Source organism: Papio anubis, chromosome 1 (genome assembly GCF_008728515.1).
Source record: "Papio anubis isolate 15944 chromosome 1, Panubis1.0, whole genome shotgun sequence".
Lineage (NCBI taxonomy): Eukaryota > Metazoa > Chordata > Mammalia > Primates > Cercopithecidae > Papio > Papio anubis.
Genome location: NC_044976.1, coordinates 45,328,626 through 45,347,120, shown reverse-complemented (window position 1 = coordinate 45,347,120; position 18,495 = coordinate 45,328,626). Strand labels below are relative to the sequence as shown.

The following is an 18,495-nucleotide window of genomic DNA, read 5'->3' as shown; positions in this document are numbered from 1 at the left end:
CCATAGTCAACTGATTATGAACCCTGAGGTCCAAGTTCTGCCCTCCCGCTTCACTCTCCCCACAAGTGGGCGGGACAATCCTCCCAGGACTTCAGCACAGTTGGACAGGGGTGGGCAGGGAGAGGTAGGGGCACTCAGAGATCCAGCAGGTGCTACACCATGAGTGTCTCTGTGCTGAGCCCCAGCAGACTCCTGGGTGGTGTCTCCGGGATCCTCCAAGTGGCCTCCCTGCTCATTCTGCTTCTGCTGCTGATCAAGGCTGCTCAGCTCTACCTGCACAGGCAGTGGCTGCTCAAAGCCTTCCAGCAGTTCCCGTGCCCTCCCTCCCACTGGCTCTTCGGGCACAAACAGGAGGTAAGGAGGAACTCAATGGGGGAGTGGGAGGGCAAAGAGGGATGGGGCTCTGAGACCCTGGTCACAAAATCCATAGAGAAAAGCCTTGTTTTGTAACAAACATGAGGCCTCAAAGGAACACCCAGCCTACCTCTCTGGTGTCAGCTTGTCCCAGTCATGACGAGCTCACTCGTCCCATGAAGCCCATCCTGCTGGTCCTCAGCTCTATCACCCATGCCCTCCTTCTGCAGATATCAAGTGTGTCTTGGCAGTCCTGCACGTGGAGGGCAATGCCTGATTGTCTCCAGGCTGATTACCCCATGAGCCTTGGCTTTTCTTAAAGAACAAGGCTTCTAGATGCTCCCTGCCCAGTTACTCAATGCCATCCTCTCTGCCTGGCCCTGCATTTGCCTGGGAGGACACCCATCTGAGGAATCCGTGCCATGAGGAGTTCATGGTCTGTGAAGAATACAGGCAGGAATTTGAGAAGGTGCCAGACTGTAGGAAAAGAGCTCACTCTGCTGGGGTGGATATCCGAGGCAGAGATCTGCTGGTGTAGGGAACCAACTGGCTAAGTAAGTTTCCCCAAGACTCACGGAATTTCCACAACACGTGATTTAGGACCTGAAAACCTGACAATTGTGGGTACACATGAAGGGGGCAGCCTGCACAATGTTCTCCAGGTGAGGAGACTGGTGTCTGAGTTGCACATTGAACAGTGTCTGTTGACCTCCTGGCTCTCCTCCCACACACCCGGACTGTGAGCTCCCTGGATGTGAGCATGTCATCCCCTCCCTGTGCCCCAGCAATCAGCAAAATCCTGGCACACCTTGATGGTCAGCTCAGGTGTGTAGAGCAAGCTTGTCCAACCCATGCCCCATGGAGCTGTGTGTAGCTCAGGATGGCTTTGAAGGTAGCCCAACACAAATTCATAAACTTTCTTAAAACATTATGAGATTATTTTGCAATTTGTTTGAGCTCATCTGCTATCATTAGTGTTAGTGTATTTTATGCATGGCCCAAGACAATTCTTTTTCCTCCAATGTGGCCTAGGAAAGCCAAAAGATTAGACATGCCAAGTGTAGAGGAACAGAGGAAAAAGAGAAAGGAGCAGCAAGAGGGCTGAGGAGGGACACAGCCCATCCCCTGTGCACTACTATCCCTGCATGGGGAGGGGGGCAGGTAGGAACAGAGCAAGGTAAGGGGCTGCATGGAGAGGGACTCACCAAGGTGCTATGAATTGAACATACTTAAGTGGAGATAGAGGTTGCAGGGAGCTGAGGCCTGTTGTTTCTCAGTAAAGGAGGCGACATAGTTCTCAGCAGAGCAGAACCAATGTGGGGACCTGACAGTGTTCAAGCCCTATATGGACTGGTCCCAATACCACTCTGCTTTCTTTCCCATTCTCCTCCTTTACCATGTGTTACTCACTACCTCACTACCTGCCTATGCATTTCAACCTCTAGGCCGCTGATCACACTGTGCTTGCTACCTGGAATTATCTTCTCACTCATATCTATCTGTCAAGGCCCAGCACCAAGCTACCTCCTTCAAGAAGGCCTCCTGGGCCTCCCAGTAGTGAAGGGCCAACTCTTTTTTCTATGGGCTATCCTTCTCAAGAGGCCAGAGCAGTGTTAACTTGACTCGGTTATTTTTCTGCAGTGTCATAAGTGTGGGCTTCTTCTGGGAGAGACCATCTCAGATTTATCTTTGTAACCCAATAGTCCCTCAGTAGATGATGACTCAATGAGTGAGGAAGAGTTTTCTAATGTTCAGTTCTGAGTTAGGTCCCTCTTCAAAGCTTCCCCAGATGCTTATCCTTCCTTCCATCTCATGTCCATTATCCCCTACTGCACAGCCTCTAATCTTCCTTACTCCCCAACTAGACTGAAAATTCCACACAGATAAGGAATACAGCTGTGTCCTAATGCAGTGCCTAAACCACACTGGGCACATAGTGCGTGCGCAGTAAGCGTGTGCTGAATGAAGGAGCCTGTCCCACAGTAGGGCAAGCTGCCTCAGAGCTGGAGAATATGATTGTCAGAAGGAGGTGGGCACACATTAGATACTTATGTGGTAGACAGTTGCTTTGAGTTACTAGAAGCAGTTGAAATAAAGAAGAGTTGGCTACATGGAACATCACTAGGACGCAATGTCTATGAGGGTTCCAGATGAGATTAAAGCAAAGCTGAGTCTTGAAAGCTGAAGAGAGGTGGCTGCTCTGTGGCAGAGGGGAAGGGCATTCAAGGTAGAGAAAAGAACAAGTGCCAGGGCCCAGAAGAGTGAGCAGGTGTGGCTGGTGTGCAAATCAGCAGCAGTTGTGACATCGGCGTTGGAGCTGAAATAAATAGGTGATGGTGGAAATGCCAGCAGAGCTGAAGGCAGGAAAAGAGAAGTTGAAGCCAGAAAGCCAAGGGCTTTGTGATCCACATCGAAGAGTTTAGAAAGATGACTGCAGGCAGCAGGGAGTTCATAATTCACTGATAAGTGAAAATGAGAATAAAAAACCCAAATCTCAAAAGTATACACCAACACAGCACCATAGGCATATATCCAGACTCCATTCCATAAATCTGTACATATTCAACATATAGAATACTATTATGCACACAATTTTATAGTTGATCTCTTTTTGCTTAGCCATACACATCCCAAATGCTATCTTATCTTCACAAATATTTACCATATATGCTGGGATAATATTGAAAATATAACAAGTATGATTATGTAAAATTATTGTATAATTTAAAATGTTTACATTAATTCATTTTATTCTCTAAATATACTAAATGATTTTGCAAATCTACTTATCAAGTGATACAAGTTATGCACATTGCCCATGGAAAACGTTGTATTTATGACTTCCAGAGATTGTACACAACATGAAGACAATGGCTGACTTAAATTTCTGCTGGCAGTATTGAGTGAGGGCTCATAGCACTTGGCCTAATGTCAAGTCCTGGGAAAAGAGCAAGAATCTGGATCACAGCTGAGGTCATCAGAAACAGATCTAAATCCCTAACCTCTGCTACATGGCTCCTGTGGTTGTCCTGCCCTTCACTCTTGCTGCAAAGACTAGAAGTAAATGAAAGTGTTCATCTGTCTACCCTCGTTGACAGTTCCAACAGGACCAGGAGCTACAAAGGATTCGGAAATGGGTGGAGATGTTCCCAAGTGCCTGTCCTCTTTGGCTATGGGGAGGCAAAGCTCGTGTCCAGCTCCATGACCCTGACTATATGAAGGTGATTCTGGGGAGATCAGGTGAGATAGAACTCCCATCCCAACTGCAATGTCTCTTCCCTCTTGACACATGCCCCTGGGTCTGTAAAATTCCAGAAGAGAATGGCTGTTCAAACATCAATATCTGAAACCTCTCCCATGCATCCACCAAGCCCACCATGCCCAGGCTGTAGTCAAGAATATTTACTGAATACTGAATGTTTAAAACAATATGTGGGGCTGAATTTTCTATTCTTTTTTCTATTTCTCTATTAAGAAAATTGAGATTGTAAATTGCCCCAGATCTGTAAAACAAATTTCATACTCACATTGACTTGGGTTTCGAAGCTCTAATTGTTGCCTGTCCTGGTATGCAGGTGACTAGGAAAACATCAATGTAGAAAATCCCATGGCTCCATATTATTCATTGTCATAGAAGACCTAGCCTATGTGTCTCACCAGTTCACCTTCCTAGCCCTCTGGGTGTTTTCCTGATGGAACACTGAGTCTGTCTTCCTGAGCTCACACTGACCTTCAGGACAGAAATAGAAGTGGATGGCAGTCAAGTAGGAGGTGACATGGGTCAAACTGCCAACTGACAGACACCAAGAACTGATGGCTGCCTCTGAGACTGCCTTGCTTAGTAGCTCCTAGTTTCCTATAAAGCCCTTTCTTACCTTTCAGACCCGAAATCCCAAGATCCCTACAGATTCCTGGCTCCATGGATTGGTATGTGTGCAAACTAGGGCTGCAGCCCACTCCTTAGTTAGGTTTGAGTTATTTCTTTGGCTCACAGAAAACAACAGATTAGGGGCCATCCCCTAATCAAGCCTCATTTCCTTCTTCTAACAAGACCCTCACCCCTTCCTAATGCTGGTGCAAACCTTCCTGAGGCTCAGCTTCTTCCATTTCATGTCTCAGTTCTCTCCAGACATCCTTGGCCTCACGTTTATTTTACATCTGCCCACAACCCTTTTCAACCTTTATCTCATAGCTATCGTAATCACATGGATGTAGCAGTTCAATCAGAAAATTCACATGCCTGAAACATACCTCCTTTTCCTGCATTTGCCCATGATGTGGCTTCTTCTGGATACTTCTCTCCCCAAGAAGCCACCTTTCTCCCTCCCAAATTGTCACCAGTCATCCCTAGGTCCGTGCAGCCCCCGACACACACACATACACACATTCATGTCTACCTTAGGGTACGGCTTGCTCCTGTTGAATGGGCAGACATGGTTCCAGCACCGACGGATGCTGACCCCAGCCTTCCACTATGACATCCTGAAGGCCTACGTGGCGCTCATGGCAGACTCTGTACGAGTGATGCTGGTGAGTCCATGTCTCTCTGCTTTCCCCACACCCACGCACAGCACACACTCTCACGAACTCCACTCTCAACCCTGTGTCCCACAGGTGGCTATAGACATAGACACATGGAACAACACTCTCATGTCATTGCTGTGAGAGTAGAGGGTTCCCCAGAGTTGTATAAAGTAGAACACCCAGGCATCAGGTCAGATCCACACTTTGTTTCCCCACCATAGGAATAGAGATTCATGGTGAACACAAGGCCCTTCTCCTCCCACTTTGAAACCTTCAGCACAAGGGACTGGAGGAGTGTGCAATCTTGTTGGACAGCAGGACTTCCTATGCTGGCTGGCCTGGGCAATGGCAGCCTCAGTGGCAGCATGGACAGGCCAAGATGTCACCCACCTGGGCTCTAGCCTGGGGCCCCAGGTTTCTGCATGGATTTAAGCCACCCTTGGAAGGAAATGAACACCAGGTCTATGTTCTCAGAGCAATATCTGCCATAGCATCATCTCCGATCAGGACTCTGATTTCTCACCCAACTGTGCCCAGCAAATTTTGATGAATGGAAAAGAACTGAAGTCCCTGTTTTCTCTACAACAGAATGCCCATACTAGCCCCTTAAGCTATCTTTGGCACTGAAACTTTCCTACTAGTCCCTCAGAACTAGCTCAGCTCTCAGAACACTGAAGAGTCCCCCATTATTTATCCCAGAACAACAATAACAACAAAATTTTCACAACCATATCTCCTAACTGAATCTCAAAATTCAATACTTAATCCATGCTATTGCGAGAGGATCTGTTTAATGTTGTATTAAAAGAATTAGGGGTCAGTTTACCAACACTGGCTTTACAGTCCCAGTTTCTACAACGCATCTGCTCTGTAAAAGGAACAATCCCAACCAAGATATCTGCAAGCTACAGGAAAAAACAAGATATCTGCAGGTACAGGAAAAAGCCAGGCCTTATTAGCAAAGCACTTCTTGGAGATTAAGAAGGTTCATGCCCCCTCCCACCACAGGACAAATGGGAAAAGCTCCTTGGCCAGGATTCCCCTCTGGAGGTCTTTCAGCACGTCTCCTTGATGACCCTGGACACCATCATGAAGTGTGCCTTCAGCCACCAGGGCAGCATCCAGGTGGACAGGTCAGTGCTAACCCTCCAGTTGCAGGGCCCTTGTTCTTATCAAGCGGAGTGCACATACCTGAGGGGCAGGTGGGGGAGCGTGAAGGCTCACCTCCACACAGAGGAAGAGTCAGTCTCTGACCAAACTCTAATTCCAGTCCAAACCAAACAAAGTCTCAAGAACAGATGCCTAATTCCTAGCACAGGTGGACCCTGGTTGTTCATACCATCTGACAAAGGCCAAAGAATAATAGGGCTGTAAGACAGAAGAAACATTGCCTCAAGGCTGCTTGTCTCCATTATCTGAGGCTGCCTCCTCTCAGACCCCATTCTACTTCCGGGTAATGGGCCCACCCCTACTATGGTCTCTTCTTCATACTCTCCCTCAGGGATTCTCAGTCCTACATCCAGGCCATTAGTGACCTGAACAACCTGACTTTTTCCCGAGCGCGGAATGCCTTTCACCAGAATGACACCATCTACAGCCTGACCTCTACTGGCCGCTGGACACACCGCGCCTGCCAGCTCGCCCATCAGCACACAGGTTCTGTCTCTTCCTCTTGTCTCCCGGCCTTTCCCAGGCACAGTGGAAGAACCTGCCCTGACTCCTCAGGCAGAGAAAGTCCCTAGGAACCCTGCAGAAGCCAGAACACACTCAGTCTGGGGAATTCCCTTGCTCAGGGGCTGGGAGCCGAGATGTGAGGGGCCAGATTCTGTGCCTTAGTTTATCAATGTCCCCACATGGAGGTAACTGAATGAGACCCTGTCCAAACAGCATTCAAACGGGGCCTCCATGAACTGTGCCACTGGAGGAAGGGGTGCCCTGCCTCACACAGTACTAGAGCTTCCCCCCTGACCCTGCACCCACACTCACATTCATCCTGAGATCTACCAGACACCCACATGGGGGCACTTGGGCAGCTAGGCCTCCTGGGGGCTGCTGATGGTCTCAGCTCTGCCTGGTAACCATTGTTCTGGTACAGACCAAGTGATCCAGCTGAGGAAGGCTCAACTACAGAAAGAGGGGGAGCTGGAGAAGGTCAAGAGGAAGAAGCACTTGGACTTCCTGGACATCCTCCTTTTGGCCAAAGTGAGTATGTGTAGGAGAGGCCTGAGCCTTTGCCCAGAAGTACAGAGCAAGTACAGCCCTGCACTTTCACCACGGTCTTCCCAGATGGAGAATGGGAGCATCTTGTCAGACAAGGACCTCCGTGCTGAAGTGGACACGTTCATGTTCGAGGGCCACGACACCACAGCCAGTGGGATCTCCTGGATTCTGTATGCTCTGGCCACACACCCCAAGCATCAGGAGAGGTGCCGGGAAGAGATCCATGGCCTCCTGGGTGATGGAGCCTCCATCACCTGGTGAGTGAGGGCTCAAAAGATGGGGTTCCATGCCTTCTCTACAGGGGAAGCCCCTGGTCTGCCCGGGCCTTGCTGATGTTCAGGATGGGCTTGTTTCAGGAACCACCTGGACCAGATGCCCTACACCACCATGTGCATTAAGGAGGCACTGAGACTCTACCCACCGGTGCCAGGCATTAGCAGAGAGCTCAGCACTCCTGTCACCTTTCCTGATGGGCGCTCCTTGCCCAAAGGTATGAACTTCCCCCACCCTCTCACCTAAACTCTCCACAGGGACATGTGGTGGGTCAGAAATCCATGTGTGCTTCAGAGCTCTGCACATCTCTGGGTCTCCCTTTTGTATTAAAAAAATCAAAAACATACTTTGTATTTAGGATTAAGAATTTGAAATGTCTGGCGGAGAGCTTGAACCCACCAAAAGTTCAAGAAATAAATGTTAATCTCCGAATGTGGCCTTGGGTCAGTAACTCTAAAATTCTACTCCTTGAGATGTGCGGGGCTGGAAAGAGAATCAGACAAGGGCAGAGAGGGATGTGTTTCTTTCCTCATGGGGTCAGTGCAAAAGAGGCTGATCAGGAATCTCATTTCCCGGGTCAGCTGTTGTCCAGTCTCTGAGGAACTCTCAGGTTGATGGCAGAGAGCAGCTGATGACCAGATCTGGGGCCACCAAGGCGCAACCTCCCCGGTTCTGGTCCCAGTCCTCCCATAACCTAGTTGTGTGAACATAGACAAGACAATTGATCTCTCTGAGACTCAGGTATCTCCCCTGAAAACTGAGAGCAAAAGAATGTCTTCCTTGGAGCGTTATCGTATTGAGTGAGTTCATGTTTATTCTCCAACGGACCTTGGAGGATATTTGATGAATGTGAAATGTCCCTGAACTTACTCTAAACAGTAATGCTCTGATTCTTTCTTGCTTCTCATTCCTGCATAAATGGTTGTCTATTCATCATCTGAACTCACATGCTTTGTCAAGCCTAACCCACCTGCATAATGGCAGAATCATCCCAGTCAAAGTGACAATTTGTGGAAAGTAGGCCTTTTGGGTCTTCTTTTGCCCCTGCTGGCTGAAGTACCAGGCCACCCCGGGAGAATGATCAGTCTTCTCTCTGTTTCCAACCTGCACCACAGGTATCACGGTCATGCTCTCCATTTATGGCCTTCACCACAACCCAAAAGTGTGGCCCAACCCAGAGGTATGTGGTCCCTGAGAGGAGGAAGTGGGGTGATCTCTCAAGACCAATACCTTCTCCTGCTTCCACCTCTGGGAATCCTGTCCCCTCATGAGTGGCAAGTAGGGGCTGGATCCTTACCTATCCTGGCTCTGGCGCTCTCTCTGCAGGTGTTTGACCCTTCCCGTTTTGCACCGGGTTCTGCTCAACACAGCCACGCTTTCCTGCCCTTCTCTGGAGGATCAAGGTGAGACGTCCTGTGTGGTAATTGGAAGAGAGAAATAAGGGAAGTCTCTGGTCAACCCTCTGATATTTGAGAGCCAGATGTTCATATGTGGCGTCTTCAGATGTGCCCTTAGATGTTGGTACTTGTGGGAAAGTCAGGCACCTGGTGTGGGTGTCTCTGTACAAAAGGAAGGTGGCATTCCAGAGCACCCCATGGAGACTTTGCTCCCTCTGCTTCTTCAAATAGGCAGCCTGAATTCACTGTCAGTGCATGTTCCACCCTTCAGTATATTCACATATTTTCCTCACTTTAGGGATATGAATTATCAGAATTAGATATTCTCTAGTAAATTCCCCTTTAGCTGTTTGCTTTTCTCAGTTATCACGAATAGTAAACAGTAGATTTCTCTCTCCCCACACATCCTCAATGCTGCACACAACTTTCCCTATTTAATTCACCAGTCTGCCATAGAGATGAATCATTGAAATTTTTGCGTGTGTTTTTAATACAGATGACCTGCAAGTCCTACCTTTCAAGCCACATAAGGGAGAGGTTAAGGTAGCCCTTTGAAGAAAGTTTTACAACAGTGTGTGTCATATCATACATTTTTCTGTCTTGCCCAATGAAATTTTTACCGTATTATATAGTGTTCACACATTTATGTCTATTTCCCCATTTGGCAAATCTGTACATACCTTGGGATCTTTATGCCATAGTCCTGTAATCCACTTAGCACAATATTGGCCGAAAACACAAAAATGTGAACAGTACACTGTCTTGGAGAGAAAAGCGCAATAATTATTATATAACGCACAACATTTGAAGACTCCTGGTATGTGAAATATAAAACACACTTGAAATAGCTGTTGAGCTGGAGAGGAAAACTCCAGAATGGCTGCGGTGGAAATCATGGTGGCATCAGAAATTGTCCTGTGACATACAAACAGGCAAAACAATACAAATTCTTAGTAGAAACAAAGTTTGTTCAAAGAAATAATTATGTGACTTTTTCAAATGGTGAGTTCACTTACACAGAACAGGCTTTAAGAAAAAGCTTCCTCCTGAAACTCCTTCTCCAGCACTGGTCTGTCTATCCCAGCATGACAAAGTCTTCCTAAACATTGCCTGGAAATCATGTCGCTGCCACTAGAAAACCGGAGAGCATTCCTAAGCTCCATTTCTAGCTCAGAACTATATTTACTCTCAGTGTATTTCCTTCTATTTTATTCATTTTAAAACTTAAACACCATCATTCAAATATAAAAGTATTTCTTAAGCCTACCTCTGTGGGTCAAGTCCTGTGCAGTGTGATAAGAAAACAGAGATAAAAGGTACAAAAATGTGTTGTACAGAAATATATCCTGTGCTCCAGACACACATCATTCCATCATCCATCCTTTCACTCATTCACTCACTGAGTGGCTTGTCGAGTGTCCCTGTCCCTGGTGCTGTCTGAGACTGTGAGTGTTCAGGGATAAATCACGAATGCTACCTGGGGGGCCGGGAGGGAGAGTCACAGCTGGCAGGGAGTGAGAGGCAGCTGGGCTCTGACTTTAGCCTTGAGGATGTGGCAGGCAGAGGTGGAGGGAGGACATTCTCAGCCATCTCCACATGAACAGGGCTAGGACGTGGGCTGGACAGGTAAAATGTGGGTGAGGCAACAGCCCACAGAGGGCTTGTCTGCCAACTGAGGCATTGGGATGCTGTCCCCTCTATGATGCAGAGCGCGGGAGGGTCTGAGCTGGGCTGTGGCTTCAGTGTGCAGGGAGGGGAAGCAGAAATCCAGAAAGTCCAGGTGAGAAGACTGAGGAAAGGCAAAGAAGGACGTTTCTGGGGTAGAATTAGAAGGCTACAGGGGCTGGTGGATGGAGGAGTGAGGTTAGACAGGAACCCGGACCCTGGAGTGGGAGGCAGGTGGGGCAACAGCTGAGGACCACCCACCCAGTTCCCCTCCAGGAAGCCTCCCATTGCCCTTCTGACTCCCTTAATGCACCCATCGGGGGCCCCCTATGAGGATTCAGGTCCCCGTGCATCCCACTACATGGGAAGCACCTGAGAGTGTGGCCCACCCTCACCCTACAGGACCTGAACTGACCTCCACACTGAAGAACAAGAAATGTTTGTGGAGGAGTGAACAAACCACTGATTAACCCTTTATCTATTCATGTGATTAGACTCTGCCTTAGAGCCCTGGCCCTGTCTTGATAGAGGGTTTCAGGCCTGCTGAGAGCAGAGGTAGAAGATGGAAGTTAGGAGCTAGCCCAGGAAGACGGCTCTGTCCAAGGTTTGGGATAGTGTGAAGCCAGGATGGGGTAGAAGTGTCCATGGGCTGTAAGTGTGCAGGGGCTGGACACATGAGGTTGGGCACTGAATGCCCAGCCCAGGGCTGGGGTCAGGGGCCAAAACCTGCTCAGATCAGAATGGAGCCTGAGGCCTCTTCTCAATTCATTGTCTCTGCCTGGCCCAGGAACTGCATCGGGAAACAATTTGCCATGAACGAGCTGAAGGTGGCCACGGCCCTGACCCTGCTCCGCTTCGAGCTGCTGCCTGACCCCACCAGGATCCCCATCCCCATGGCACGACTTGTGTTGAAGTCCAAAAATGGAATCCACCTGCGTCTCAGGAGGCTCCCTAACCCTTGTGAGGACAAGGACCAGCTTTGAGGGCCTCCACCTGCCATCCTGTCTTCCTGACCCCCGCTCCTGTCTCCTGTCTGTCTGCCCATATCCTGCTTTCTATCTGCCCACCTTCCCTTCTTCCCACCTGCCTGCTGTCCTGCCTCCTGTCCCTCAGTCTGCCTGCCCTTCTCTCTCACCTTTCTCCAGGCTCCCTACCTGCCTGTCTACCTGTCTCCTACCCACCTGTATCTCTTGTTGGGAGAAAAACTTGGTGTTGAGAGAAGCTGAGGCTTCTGCATGTCTGACATAATGTAAGAGTCTTGGAACATGTCGAGGGTCCAGTGTCTAAAACACCTTGTGGCCTTTGGAACACCACACTGTGTGCTAAAGGGTGGAAGGCTACCCTGACGCACCATCCTCTAAGCCCAGGGCATAAAACCCCTCATGACTTGGATAGAATCCAGGGCTCGAGGCTCTGGAATGTGTCTGGACCTGCTGGCTCCTTGCTTCTTGCTCTCCCAGGATCAATTGTATCTTGAGTTAAAAGAACCTGCTCTCCATTATCTCAAGTAGCAGAGCATATGCTAAACCATCAGTTGTAAATCATGTGCTTAATGCAATGTGCTCTTTCGACCCCCACATTCTCACCACCTGTTTCTCGGTTCGATCACCAATAAATAGTCTGGGCTTCCAGAGCTCCGGGCCTTCACAGCCTCCATACTTAGCGTTGGCAACCTGGACCCACTTTCTCCTTCAAACTGTCTTTTCTCATTCCTTTGACTCTGCCGGACTTTGTCACCCCCACGACCTGGTTTGGGTCTGATCACTCCAACATCCCTGAATCTCCACTCACCTCCCAAACTCCTGCCTGCCCTCCAGACTGTCTGCCCATACACCTGTCTCCTTCTTCCTGCCTGCTTGTCTGTTTCGGTGTTAGTTTCCTATTGCTGCTGTAATAAACTATCACAATCTCAGTGATTTTAAATAACGGCTTTTTATTCTCTTATAGTTCTGGAGGTCAAAGTCAGATATGAGTTTCACTGGATGAAAACAAATTCTGGACAGGGCCAAACCCCCACCCCCAGAAGGCTTCAGGGAGAGCCCCGCCCCTTGGCGTTTCAGCTCCAGAGCTGCCTTTTTTGCATTCCTTGGTACTGTCCCCTCCTTCCTCTATAAAGCCAATGGCATCTTCAAATCTCTCGCTCTCTCTGACTGTCTTCACATCTCTTTCTCTCTTATAAGGACCCTTGTGGTTAGTTACATCAAGCTTATTAAGATAATCAAAGATAATGTCACCACCTCAAGATCCATTACTTACTCAAAAGTCCATTGTGACATATGCAGTCCCACAATCACAGGTGTCATGAATTAGGATGTGGACAACATGGAGACCCATTGTTCATCCTAGCCAGCCCCTACCTGATTGTCATCTGATGTGTCCATCTAAACCTGTCCTGTATGCTACCCACCTACGTACATGATTGTCAGTCAGACAATCCCTCCATCTTCCCTCCTCTTTAGAATAAGGTTTGCAAGCTTGCATGCTTTGTCCAGCTTCACATGGAAGGCGATAGGGTTAGAAGAGGAGACACTAAGGCAGGGAGATAAATCCCTACTGAGGAGAGAAAATGGAGATGAGGTGTGCCCATTGGTGCCAGAACCCAAGCAGGACCTGACTTGACCCATCCCCCTGCACACAGCCTCCTACTATGTCTCCCCTGGTGCCCACACCCTGTCCAGCTCCTGAGGCTCCCATGGTAGCTAAGTTTAGACAAAGGATATTTATCTAGGAAATCAGAGGGAGAAGCTCACATCCATAGGGAAAAGACCGCAGGCCTCCATTCAAGATTTAGATTCAAGATGAATCACAGCAAGGCTGAGCTAAGGGCCTGTCTTGCTATGTTTTGTGTTACTGTAACCGAATACCCAACGCTGGGTAATTGATCCAGAAAAGAGGTTTTTTGGCTCATGATATGGTGGCTGAAAAGTTTAAGTTTAGGCAGCTCAGTCAGATGCAGGCCTCATGCAGCTTCCACTCGTGGCAGAAAGCAAAAAGGGAGTGGCACGTGCTACGATTGCACAGTGACAGAGGAAGCATGAGAGAGAGACTAAGGAAGCAAGACTCTGTATTGGTCCCAATGTCTTGGAAACTTGTTCATTCCAGATACAGCGAAAACTCAAGCCCGTGAGGTGGAAGGGAGCACTCATCTCTTCATAAAGGATCTGTCCCCATGATCTAAATATCTCCCACTGGGACCCACCTCCCAACACTGCTGTGTTGGGGATGAAGGTTTCAGGAGGAGTTTGGTTAGGAACACCCCACATCCCAGCCATAGTGAGGCTGCACTGAGCTGAGCAGGAAAGCCTCAAAGACCTGGTCTGGCATGAGGGCCTTGTAAACTCAGCTCTCTCCACTGTCCCAGTAGGTGTAGAAAGACACCCCAGCCTAGCAACGTCACCAGGCACCTGTCAACCTCCCTCACATATGGAACCTGCAGGCTTCTCAGGAAGCTCATGGAGTGGGCAGCTGTCCAGCCAGGGGTGGGAGGAGCCCAGGCAGGCAAATGGGTCCGGCTGGTGGAAGAGGCTGTCAGACCCCAAGCAGCTCCTTCCCAACAGCACGAATTCTTGGTCGTCTTCTGCCTCTCTGGCTGGCCACCGTGACGGGGCAGGGGCATCCTCAACCCTGCCCGCACTTGGTGACTGCCTGGGTGCTGGTACTGCTGACCCTGGGCCCTGTTCCAGCACCCAGGCCCCATGTACTACCCCTGGGCTAGTGTCACTGATTGTCCCAGCCTCTCTCAATGCAGACCGTGCTTCTCTTCCTAAATCTGAACCCAGGTGTTCCTCCCACCTATTGCTCATTCCTAGCCCAGGACCTTGGATGCCATACAGAGGAATTCCTCTGCCTGAGGTCTGAAAGCTCATTCTGTGACCCTGAAAGGGCTTCTCTTCTAGTTTGTGCCTACAACTAGGACCTCCCTCGAAGTCCCCTGAGTTCCCAGGTCATTGGATTAATTCAGCCCTGCTCTGAGAATGGGCAGGAAGGGGGAGGGCTGGACAGCAGGTGATCAGCCAGAAGTGGAGGAAGATGGAAAAACTGGGAGAGAAGAGTGACCTGGGAACATCCTGGACAGAATAGCCAGCCAGTCCCCTGGCATCAGGAGATTTACAAGGGCTCATGTTGGCCATGCTCAAAGACCACAGGATAGTGGGCACTCACTCCCGTTACTACCCCTAATACCTGGTTGAAAAGAGGAAGAGAAAGTGAATCATGTAAATGAAAGTCTCATTGCAATTGGAGAGGTGGAGACCTCAGAATGATCAAAGAGATAGGGAAGGTGCACAAGGAAGGGGAATCTGAATATTTCTATGTAAAAGAATGATGTTGAACTTTTACATACACCATATACAAAGTAAAAAAAAAAAAAAAAAATGGATGGAAGGGTTGAAAGATAGCCCACAGAATGGCAGAATATATTCACAAATCAAATGAAAACATATAAAGGACTCCAACACACAACAACTGAAGAGGGCCAGTCCCTCCACACCTGTGGGTGTTTCTCATCAGGTGGGACAAGAGACTGAGAAAAGAAATAGGACACAGAGACAAAGTATAGAGAAAGAACAGTGGGCCCAGGGGACCGACGCTCAGCATACAAAGGACGCGCACCGGCACTGGTCTCTGAGTTCCCTCAGTATTGTTGATCACTATCTCTACCACCTCGGTGAGGGGGATGTGGCAGGACTATAGGGTAATGGTGGGGAGAGGGTCAGCAGGAAAACATGTGAGCAAAAGACTGTGTCATAAATAAGTTTAAGGAAAGGTGCTGTGCCTTGATGTGCACGTACACAAACATCTCGGTGCAATAAAGAGCAGTCTTGCCGCCAGCATGTCTCACCTCCAGCACTAAGGTGGTTTTCTCCTATCTCAGTAAATAGAACATACAATCGGGTTTTACACTGAGACATTCCATTCCCAGGGACAAGCAGGAGACAGATGCCTTGCTCTTATCTCAACTGCAAAGAGGACTTCCTCTTTCACTAATCTTCCTCAGCACAGACCCTTTACGGGTGTTGGGCTGGGGGATGGTTATGTCTTTCCCTTCCCACAAGGCCATATCTCAGGCTATCACATGGGGAGAAACCTTGGACAATACCTGGCTTTCCTGGGCAGAGGTCCCTGCAGCCTTCCGCAGTTTATTGATTAGAGAATGGTGATGACTTTTACCAAGCATACTGCCTTCAAACACCTTTTTAACAAAGCACGTCCTGCACAGCCCTAAATCCATTAAACCTTGAGTCAACACAGCGTATGTCTCTGCAAGCACAGGGTTGGGGCTAGGGTTACAGATTAAGAGCATCTCAAGGCAGAAGAATTTCTCTTAGTACAGAACAAAATGGAGTTTCTTATGTCTACTTCTTTCTACATAGACACAGTAACAGTCTGATCTCTCTTTTCCCCACAACAACAAAATACTACAATCCCATTAAAAAATTCAAAGGACCTCAATAGAAACTTCTGCAAAGAAGATATGCAAGTGATCCATAAGCACACCTGGAAAGACGCTCAACTTCATTAGTCATTGGGGAAATGCAAATCAAAACCACAGTGAGATACCACTTCATATCCTTTAGAAAGGCTATAATTATTTTTAATGGAAAATGTGAAATGCTGAACAGAATATGGAGAAATTGAAACTCTTATGAATTGCTGGTAAATGTAAATTGGCATAGCCAATTTGCAAAACCAATTTGTGGTTCCTCAGAAAAATAAAATCACAATTTCCCTGGGACCCAGCAATTCTACTTTTAGATGTATACCCAATGGATTTGAAAGCAGGGATTTGAACAGATCCTTGTAAACCAATGTTCACAGCAACATTATTCACAGTAGTTATCAGGTTGAAGAGCCCAAGTGTCCATTAACAGATGAATGGGTTCACAAAATGTGGTATACAGACAATGGAATATTATTCAGTTGAAAAAAGAATGAAGTTCTGATACACACTACCGCAGGAATGATAGTGATAACAGCATGCTAAGTAAAATTTGACAGACATCAAAGGAAATATATCATATGATTCCACTCCTAAGTTGTAGATTAAGCAAATTCATACATTAGACAAAGTAGTAGAGAATAATAAGGACTGGGAGAAGGAAGAGTTATCATGTAATGATTACAGAGTTTCTTTAGAGTGATGAAAACCTTTTGGAAATAGGTAGTGATGATGGTTGTAAAACACTGTAGGATCTGCTGCCAAGATGGCCAAATAGGAACAGCTCCAGTCTGCAGCTCCCAGCAAGACCAACACAGAAGGTGGGTGATTTCTGCATTTCCAATTGAAGTAGCCTGTTCATCTCTTTGGGACTGGTTAGGCAGTCAGTGCAGGCCACAGAGGGCGAGCGGAAGCAAGGTGGGGCATAGCCTCACCAAGGAAATGCAAGGAGTGTGGGGCCTCCCTTTCTCAACCAAGGGAAGCCATGAGAGACTGTGCAATCCAGCCCAAATGCTACACTTTTCCCACGGTTTTGCAATCTGCAGACCAGGAGATTCCCTCATGTGCCTACACCACCAGGGCCCTGGGTTTCAAGCACAAAACTGTGCAGCTGTTCAGGCAGACACTACACTAGCTGCAGGAGTTTTCTTTTTTCATACCCTCATGGTGCCTGGAACCCCAGCCAGACAGAACCTTTCACTCCCCTGGAAAGGGGCTGAAGCCAGGGAACCAAGTGGTCTCACTCAGTGGGTTCCATTCCCACAAGGCCCAGCAAGCTAAGAACCACTGGCTTGAAATTTTCACCAATAGCACAGCAGTCTGAAGTCAACCTGTGATGATTAAGCTTGGTGGGGGGAGGGGCGTCTGCCATTACTGAGGCTTGAGTAGGCGATTTTCCCCTAACAGTGCTAAAAAGGCCTGAAAGTTCAGACTGGGAAAACTCAACGCAGTGAAGCAAAGCAACTGTGGCCAGTCTGCCTCTCTGGAGTCCTCTTCACTGGGCAGGGCATCTCTGAAAGAAAGGCAGCAACCCCAGCCAGGGGCTTATAGATAAAATCCCGTCTCACTGTGGGCATAGCTTCAGCGGACTTAAACATTCCTGCCTGCCGGCTCTGAAGACAGCAGTGGATCCTGACAAGGAGGGTTCTGCCAACACAGTGCTTGAGCTCTGCTAAGGGACAGACTTCCTCCTCAAGTGGGTCCCTGATCTCCATGCCTCCTGACTGCCAGAGACCTCCCAATAGGGGTTGACTGACACCTCATACAGGAGAGCTCCGACTGGCCCTCATCAGAAGCGCCTTTAATGTTCCTATTTCTACTAACATTCTGTTATGGTGGTATAATTATTCTATAAACCAGTATAAGCTTTTTCATCCATGTTTCTCACTTCCCTCTGAGCCCTCATGAGAAGCATTTTAATGTCCATATATCTACTAATTCTGTGTTTAAGGTAGTCTATGCTTTTCCTATCATGCACTTCAAAATCTTCCAATCTCTACATATTCTTCAATTCCAAAGCCAATTCTACATTTGTGAGTATTTATTACAGCACACCTCACCTCTACTACCAAAATCCTAGGGCTTCTGTAACAAATTAACAGAAATGTGGTGATTTAAAATGACAGAGCCAGTTGCAATGGCGTGAGCCTGTAGTCCCAGCTACTCTAACAGCGGAAATGGAAGGATTGTTTGAGCCCAGAACTTTGAGACTAGCCTCAGCAACTTAAAGAAGACCCTGTCTTTAAAAAAAAAAAAAAAAAGATGAAGAAAGAGAGAGAAAGAAAGAGAGAGAAAGAAAGAAAGAAAGAAAGAAAGAAAGAAAGAAAGAAAGAAAGAAAGAAAGAAAGAAAGAAAGAAAGAGAGAGAGAAAGAAAGAAGGAAAAAACAGCAGAAATTTATTCTGTCACTGTTCTGGAGACCTGAAGTCCAAAACACTAGCCTGGCTTAAATGAAAAAGTATCAGTGGGGCTGTGTTCCCTGCAGAGCTCTAGAGGAGAATCCATTCCCTACCTCCCCCAGCTGCTGCTGGCTGCCAGCATTCTGTGGGTTATGGCTGCATCCCTCCAATCTTCAAGACCAGCATCTTCAAATCTCTCTCTACTCCATCTTTGCAAGGCCTTCCCT

At 48.0% G+C, this 18,495-nt stretch overlaps 1 protein-coding gene across 1 annotated transcript; it reads left to right on the top strand.

The window, feature by feature from the left end:
- Positions 1 to 92: 92 nt before the first annotated feature.
- LOC101014452 (cytochrome P450 4A11) lies at positions 93 to 12,356 on the top strand. The gene is made up of 12 exons (XM_031668324.1): positions 93 to 354; positions 3,453 to 3,594; positions 4,237 to 4,281; positions 4,757 to 4,884; positions 5,887 to 6,011; positions 6,380 to 6,534; positions 6,974 to 7,080; positions 7,165 to 7,355; positions 7,455 to 7,588; positions 8,487 to 8,551; positions 8,698 to 8,774; positions 11,221 to 12,356. Exons 1-12 carry the CDS (start codon positions 160 to 162, stop codon positions 11,414 to 11,416), a joined length of 1,560 nt encoding a protein of 519 aa, XP_031524184.1. The 5' UTR covers positions 93 to 159; the 3' UTR covers positions 11,417 to 12,356.
- The last annotated feature ends 6,139 nt before the right edge of the window (positions 12,357 to 18,495 follow it).

What these genes read in the sequence shown, in the direction of transcription:
- LOC101014452 (XM_031668324.1), top strand. Translation starts at nt 160, where the DNA reads ATGAGTGTCTCTGTGCTGAGCCCCAGCAGACTCCTGGGTGGTGTCTCC. An exon ending in TCTTCGGGCACAAACAGGAG is followed by an intron (nt 355 to 3,452) that starts GTAAGGAGGAAC and finishes CCTCGTTGACAG; the next exon opens with TTCCAACAGGACCAGGAGCT. An exon ending in GATGGAGCCTCCATCACCTG is followed by an intron (nt 7,356 to 7,454) that starts GTGAGTGAGGGC and finishes GGCTTGTTTCAG; the next exon opens with GAACCACCTGGACCAGATGC.